Source organism: Calidris pugnax, unplaced genomic scaffold (assembly GCF_001431845.1).
Source record: "Calidris pugnax isolate Ruff unplaced genomic scaffold, ASM143184v1 scaffold103, whole genome shotgun sequence".
NCBI lineage: Eukaryota > Metazoa > Chordata > Aves > Charadriiformes > Scolopacidae > Calidris > Calidris pugnax.
Window position 1 is genome coordinate 17,435,627 of NW_015090990.1, and position 7,759 is coordinate 17,443,385.

At 36.6% G+C, this 7,759-nt stretch overlaps 2 protein-coding genes across 4 annotated transcripts in view; both read left to right on the forward strand.

Moving 5' to 3' along the window:
* Positions 1 to 4,705, forward strand: part of PGAP1 (post-GPI attachment to proteins 1) — a 42,800-nt gene extending 38,095 nt beyond the window's left edge. The window contains exon 27 of the mRNA XM_014954399.1: positions 4,578 to 4,705. Within this exon, the coding sequence (XP_014809885.1) occupies positions 4,578 to 4,581 (4 nt within the window). The 3' untranslated portion in view covers positions 4,582 to 4,705. The remainder of the gene's footprint in view (positions 1 to 4,577) is intronic.
* LOC106895192 (chromosome unknown open reading frame, human C2orf66) overlaps positions 1 to 7,439 on the forward strand; it is a 16,787-nt gene extending 9,348 nt beyond the window's left edge. For 2 of the 3 annotated variants that reach the window (XM_014954407.1, XM_014954404.1), the window contains exons 2-4: positions 4,578 to 4,722; positions 5,662 to 5,862; positions 7,106 to 7,439. In XM_014954407.1, coding sequence (XP_014809893.1) covers positions 4,600 to 4,722; positions 5,662 to 5,844 — 306 coding nt within the window. In that variant the 5' untranslated portion in view covers positions 4,578 to 4,599 and the 3' untranslated portion in view covers positions 5,845 to 5,862; positions 7,106 to 7,439. Of the gene's footprint in view, positions 1 to 122; positions 4,030 to 4,577; positions 4,723 to 5,661; positions 5,863 to 7,105 lie in introns of those variants that run through there. The other variant, XM_014954406.1, reaches the window with a different exon arrangement.
* The last annotated feature ends 320 nt before the right edge of the window (positions 7,440 to 7,759 follow it).

Genomic DNA, 7,759 nt, shown 5'->3' on the forward strand with positions numbered 1-7,759 from the left:
GGGGGGGGGGGGGGGGCAGGTCGGGGAAGAGGCTGGTAGAACTTATACGTTCTATTCTTCTCAATTCATTAACGAAAACCAGAAATAGTCAAGACCTTAAAGTCTTTTTTTTTTTTTTTTTTTTTTTTAATATAGTAAGAGTATTTCTTGTATATGTTTCTAATACGAAGAACTCTGGAAGAGCCACCACTGACTTTTCTTAGGTGTCTCTATAGCATTCTTTGTATGTTTTGAGCACAACCTCCTGAATTCTGCCTTTTTTTAATTCCTCAGTAATAGAACTAGGTAACACCAGATTTTGAATAAAGATGCTGTATCTCAAAGCTTATCATTAGACTGTGGGTGTGTAGATACGCACACAAAATGTGGGTGTGGCAGCTGATCACTGTAATTGTTTGAAGCAATATAAGTCAAAGTTACTAACTTTCTTTTATTGCGAACTAACTCGTACCTGGCTGCCGCAATGCTGGTGATGCTGTGGCACAACAGGTACCATGCAATTTTTGTGTCCTACCTGCAACTTCCTACGTTAGTTTAGGACTTTTAAAACCCCTTTCTAGTCACCTAACTTTTTATTCTTTCTTTTGTGATAATGTTATTTCAGTAATCCTTGCCATTGTTGATTTCCTAACTAGAGGAATATTCGAATATTAAAGTCACTGAGAGAAAAGAACTACCTTTAAGACCTTTATATATGATGATTAGTCTAGAAAAATTATACAGGCCTACTAAAATGATTCCTTACCTTTTAATTGTTTTTCCATGCACAAATAATGTTGGTCAAATTACCTGTTTTGGGTAATTAGGGGATGTGGGGGGTGTGTATTGTTGTTTGTTTGCTTTTGTTAAGAGGACTTAAAACTTTGAAGAACATGTATGTCGTATTTGAAAAATCTATTGCTTCACAAGCAACCTGTCAACCTTAACATGTTTTTAACTCTTCCTCTGATTTGAATTCTTATATAGCTAGTGTAAACCTGGTGGTTTAGGTGGAGTTAAATCTTCATAGTTGCAGGTCTCTAGAGATGTTAACATAATCTTATCTATAAATGCCTGAATAATAATATAATAAATTATTGTGCTTATTAAAATGCTTGTAATAGAATTCTCAGATACAGTTCATGCAATGTGTGATGAGCTTTGGTAAAGTCTTGTGAGATGCTGAGAAAACCTTGGAGAATAGGTATCTTCAGCTAATGTTGAAATTGCTGAAAGCCCAAATCTCAATCTTCAAAAACTGTCTTTTAGATGCTGGTACTTTTTTGTTGAAATTGAGGGCAACTTGTATGGGAGCTACATTGGGATGTTTGTATTCCATTTGACAGTTTCCCTGTCTACAGTGTATACTTCACATTTTTTTAATTTGTCTTTTTTTAACCTAAGTGTGCATGGCTTAGAATACACTGTATAGCATCTGTTCTGCTAAATAAGCACTTCTGTATATTTTTGTATGGTGTGCTAATCTGGTTGCATTAGTACAAATGGCTGTAATTCACAAAAAGTGCCATTTACCAGTCATACTCTGTAGTGTTGTGAATGTTACCCCTACTTCTGTTGTACAAATGTGCTAATGAGTGTCGTGATGAATGTTTGCCTTTAGTCTTTGCTCAGGTACTCATGTGGAGCAGTTTGGTGCTTTCCCTTCTAATTTGTAATACTTGGGATTCTAAGCAGAAAATAAAAACAGTGAACAAAGACATTGTGATGAGAGCACATTACTTTATGTAACAGACACTTTTTTTTCACATCTTGAGTAGAATACAATAAAGATGGCACCTTATGAAGCTTGTCTCAATATCTTATCTCATGCACCTGAGGCTGTTATACCTGCCTTGTCATCATGAATGGGAAATGCAATACAATGGAAGATGTTTGGTGAATACTACAGTTTATATAGAACATTATATGTATAAAACTTGCTCTACAGCTAAACTGATTAGTTTTAAGTTTGCCTTTTGTTCTAGAACAAGGTTTTTACCTTTCTAAAGTAACTTGCATGAAACTGAAGAAGCAAAGCTGTGAGCATTTTCAGCTTCCGTGCAGTTTAATTCAAATATACAGGAATATTACTGTGCCATAAGGGCTGTGTAATTAGTATAGCCACTTTCAAAAGATTAGATTTACTGAAGATGTGTGTCTATATACATAATTTGTCAAGGAAAAGCTAGTACTTAAATTTGGCTGCATTCAAAAGGCAACACACAAGCATCTGGCTTGGAAAGCATTTGCTAAACTCGATACTGTTCTCAAAGGAGGATGCAATTTTGTCTAATCAGTGTAGCTATACTAATAGCATTTTAATATGAATGTGTTCCACTTACATTTGACTTCCACTGAAGGAAAGAGCTGTAATGCAATTCTTTTAAACAAACAAAACAACCAAAAAACTTTGGCAAAAAAAACTAACCTTACCAAAAACCCACATTAAAATGAGTACTAAGTCTGAACAGACTTTGGCTCAATTTCTCAAACCCTTGTAGCTCAGAAAGCAGCAATGTAGGGGTTTTTTTAAGACAGCTCACAGAAAATACATGCTAATTCAATCTCTTGCATATCTGCGTACTTCATTAGTCAACCAAACTGCCTAAATTCTGTTGGGGGTAACGTAATAGTCCAATTGTTTCAAATTTACAGATGGCTTTGCTATGTTTTACTGGCTGAATATACTGCATATCCCCCAGGTTTTTCTTTCTGAATAAATCAAATGAATAAAATAATTGAGGGGGAGGAGGGAGAAGAAGATGGAAGAAAACCGCTTGTTGTTCTGGCTGTATTTTTTTTTTTTTTTCCTCTAGAGGAACATATTCTTACTTCTGGTTGATTTAGAAGGTCAATTGTACACAAAATTAAACTGGAAATAAGTACCTACCTAGAAGATACACAAAGAAAGTTCCCTTACATTGGGGCCTGCCTTTTTACAAGCTCTTCTGTTGCTACTGCTGTTCTGGTTCTTGATGAGTCTGCTACCTGGACGTTTTCTATTATGAATAGTTAATTTATGGATTTTGATGGATTTTTATTTTTTGATGAGGTTTTTTTTTTATTCCACATCTAGAAAACTATACAAGCTGAATAAGTTGATTTGTATTTGTTACTGCAGTCATTAAAATAACACTGCTAGGATTTTGTTACCTGTGTTACTAACGGCGTTTGGATATCCACAGTTTAGTCTGCCTGGAAGGGGTGGTGTTAGGTTTTTGGTTTGCTTTCAAATTTTAAACCAAAGAAAGATGTAAAGCTTCTAGTCAGAAACAAACATCTATATTCTGGAGTAAGATAATGGCCAAAGATCTCTAGTTTTAACATGTCTATTTAGAGACATATTTTTATGTGATACTAACTAAAGTGTCGTCTAAGTAGCAGAGAGAAGAGTATAATGAAATTATAAGCAAAAAATTCAAGCAGCTTTGAGATGAAGGATGCTAGGAAATAAGGTGAAGGTAAATTGGCATAGTCCTCGTTGCAGTCTTTGTCTTAGTTTCTAGTCTGACAGGAGGATATTGACTGCCGATAAAATCAGGGTAGGAAAGCAACAATTTCATTAAAATAATTCGCCTTTGGATCTTGAACAGACCTTACTTTTCTTTCTCCAGCTTCAAGAAAACGATCCATATCTCATCTTGCTTGAAATCCACTCAACCAGCTGTAATTATCTTTTAGTCACCATTCTAGAGACATGGCTAATTACTTTTAATTAAAAGTAATATTTTGCTACAGCTCTGCTATCTCTGCTGGGAATTGTTTTAAACTTCTTATATGCTTACCACCAGTTTTCTGCACTATGGTTTAGGGAGGAGGAATTTGCACTGCACTTGTTCGATAGCAACAGGTCTTAAGAGTATTAAGGGTGAAATTCTCGAGGGTCTTTATGTCATGGATGGAAATGGAATCATTACTGTATTTTTGAACTCCTGCTAACGTCACTGACACCCACCTACAGTCCACTAGAAATATAAGTGCAGAGATCAGTTCGTTCACAGATTACAAGGAGACTAACCAAGAAGGGGCAAGCCAGAGCCAAATTCACTGGTAAGCTTTATTTTAAAGAACATGAAAGGGAGGTGTTTTGTTTTGTTTTTTCTTGAATCAAGTTGTGAAATGGGTCTCTAGTATGTTATACCAGACTGTATTATTGCACTTACTAATATACGTAATACTTTTTCATTTCATGCAGTTTTAAAAATTGAGCTATCTGGTTCTCAAGCATATTTTTGCATTCTCCGTGGAGCACACAAATCTCTGATGCTGTAACTAATCAGTCAATGAAAATAACAAATGTAAAACAAATATAAGTATTTTGCATAAAATGTCATACTGCTCCTTTTTGAATAGAGAATTATGTGTCTAGAAATAGCTTTGGTATGGGAAACACTTTTTTAGAATAATTAACTCTTCCTAATACATTAGTATAAAACCAAAAAAGTCGATAGCACACAGCTGTAATCTGTAGTAGGTGAGTTTTCCTTGCCATGGATAAAATTATTTCTGCACTCCACTGGATTGTGATGCTTGCTCTGTTTGTTACCAGTGATGGTTCTGTAGGACTTCAGGAGTCTGGTTCGTTGTCCTTCTTACAGATAGTCTGTTCATCTCTTCAACATGTGGAAGGTGGTGCTCCTGGGTCTATACACAGTATTGGCTGTGAGGGGATTGGCGAAGGGTGCTCCTTTCCAACCAGAAGAAAAGTGGAAGCCTCTAGATAACCCTAGAAACAGAGACCTGGTAAGAAAATACTGCAAGAAAGATAGCCTGGGTGGGTTTTGTGGGTTTTGTGTTTTTCCATCGTGATAATTTTTATCTTCTAAATATAAAGGTAAGAGGAGTCCATTAAGTGCAGCATTAGTAACTGTGCACTTTGTGTAGTCAATAACCACAACAGTCAAGATGTACCCCTTAACTGAAGAGACCCTCTCTCTTCAGCAGAGAGGCATTCAGCAGTGCACAAAACTTCCTTGTATCTCTATCCAGCAGCTTTAGTTTCTAAAAATGTATTTTGATTATACAGTCACTCATCTTGTGAAACAGAAGAGGAATGATTATTGTGTTTCAGTCAAATATGTACTCTGTTAATTGCACGTTGTCTCATGTTCTGGAAGTACAAATAGGTTTGCACCTGACACATTGTCATGACTAGTAGCTAAAGATCTGAAAGTTAATTACAGCTAAGAAAATATCATTAAGGGAACATTTGCAAGATCTTATGAGGAATTTTTGAAGGAAAAGAAAATCAGTTTCCCACAATTTTTTCCTCACTTTTTAAGAAGCATTAATTTCTACTTTTAAGCGACCTAAAGGGCCCGTTGAAATCAATTGCTCCCTGTTGCTAACTCTTAGAGCAACGTGTAACAGGACTGTACCGTTTGCCCTTAGCAGGGGCTTTGCTGTGCCCCTTTTTATATGGGAATCAGTTTGAATCTTCTGTGGTTCAGTGGGGAGCACAGATGATCAGTAAACAGCTGGGGGCCTTTCTACACCACGTAAGGTGTACAAGCCATGGACAGAGTGGACACGTCTGAATTATATTGCCTGCATTGTACCAATTTATAATCAAAATAGAGGATTTCATCCCACATAGGAACAAATATTGCATCTACTTTGAGTCAGTAGAAATAATTAATCTCTGTTGGGCATGCTCTATTTTCACATAAGAAATATGTTCAGTTTTTCAGAACACTCCAGGCCTATTTTTCGGGCAGGGGTCTTGATCTCAGAAAGTTCCCAGCTACTTTCACTATGAACAATGAAGGACCAAGGCCTGTCACGTTCTACTCGGATCCTATTGCTTCTGCATTTGCAGATTATGAAGAAAGGAGAAATTCTTTTCCAAATTATTTCAAAGGCTGAAAGATGCTGCTGACCAAGGTAAAAGGATGCCTTTTCCCCTAACATTGTTACATGTAACCAAGTGAAAGATTTGGATTCTAGTGATTCTCATTTCTGTCTGAAGTATAAAAACAACTTATTTTTCAGAGGAAAGCAAAAAATGTAGCACCTGAACTCTTACTTGAAGTTGGTGTGAAATTGTTGAGGCAGAGATTTAGAAGGTATTCACTACTGTGGTAAAATAACACATGGTGCTTGTGCAGACCTACGTAGACCATGCTTTTTTTCTTCTTCTTTTTCCTCCCTTTTTTTCATGTGGAGAAGAATTCTGAAAAATGTATAGGTAATAGAGAATGTGGGTTTTATTTAATTAATTGATATCAGTAAAATTATAAATTGAGACTAATGATTTCCTGTGATATATGTATATTAAGGAAGTTAATTTAGACATAAGATGCTACGCTAACAAAGCATGCATCATGTTTTACATCTTTGTCCATTCATGCCGCTTTCTTTATTTCTACCACTAAAATTGAAGGTTGAATAAAATGATTTGCAAACTTATTCACATCTCTCCATAAATATGAAATAACAGTGAAGTGGGTCAAGCTTGCATTATTAATGAATCCAGCCTCAATTTATAGTGGGAACTTTTCAGCTGTTTTACCTATGCATAACCGTACTCTGTAACAAATAAATCCTTCAATACCTCACTTTGAGAGATAGTGAATACTGGCAGTTCTGAGCAAAGGTAAATAGTTGTTTTCTCCCATTTTACAAATAGTTGAAGATATCAGTAAGATTTGAATCTAAGCATTTCGGTGGTTTACCCAGTATCTTAGAGATTCATTTGAAATCAATATTCAGTTTAGGATTTTTAGCTCTGTCCTGCTCCCTGCCTACTTAAGCGCTTCTTCTGTAATCAAAAGCACAGCTCCACTATTCTTATTATCATGAAGACTGTACCTAGATTTTAATACTAAGTTCTTTTTTTGCCACGTTTGTCTGCAAACACAAAAAAACGCACTCTGCTGGGTATTGTGCATGCCAAAGAAAGTAGAAGAGACTTCAGAAGGGATGCTGTAGCTCTACTCTAAGTTACAGCTACTGTGAGGAAATGACTGGTGGAAGTAATTTATCCTGCATAATTCAGGATGGTCACTGTAGTTTTCTTCTTCTTTTCTTTTTCAGCCAGTGTTACCAGGTCTTGGCTTAGATATAAATATTTATATATTTGTTTCTCATCATCTTCTTTTTTTTTCTTTTTTCTTCTCTTTTTCAGGCGTTAACTTTTGAACTTCATGTGAAGTGGTAACCTTCTCAGCAAAATATTACTGCTTTGACTTTTTAACTGTTACCTGACAACTTAAAAGTTTTCCTCACTGTCACAGGTTTTACCTGTGGAATCTGATGCCATGCTGTAATTAGCACGTTTGCTGTCTATTGGCAGATGTTGTCATGTTTGGCTGTTGCAGTTTGCCTGCCAGAACAGAATCGTGTTTGTTTAAACGTTGAATAAATGACGAGTGCAACAGAGTGCTTTGAGCTACTGCTGCCTGCCTTTGTTCGGAATTGGTAAATAAATGTTGCCTTTCAGTTATTGGAGCTAAACATCATAAACTGGTTTGCAGTGATTTTTTTTTTTATTTTTTTAAAAAATTTCTGGCAGTCCTTTATCAGCAGTCTTGTAGGTTTTTTGGTTGACTGGAGGGAATGGGGTGATACCCGCCCTGTGGGCCCTACGGCTGCTTGTGCCTCACCCCCTGCCCCTCACCCCCCTTCCTGACCGTGCCCCGGTCCATAAATCACCCGCAGGGTAATCCTACGGCTATATGAAACTCAGAAACCCTGCTCCTGTAAAAATAACACCTATTTCTGAGGAAATAGGTGTCTAGAGATGAGGTGGTCTAACACCTTACGGTGAGGGGCCGCCCTC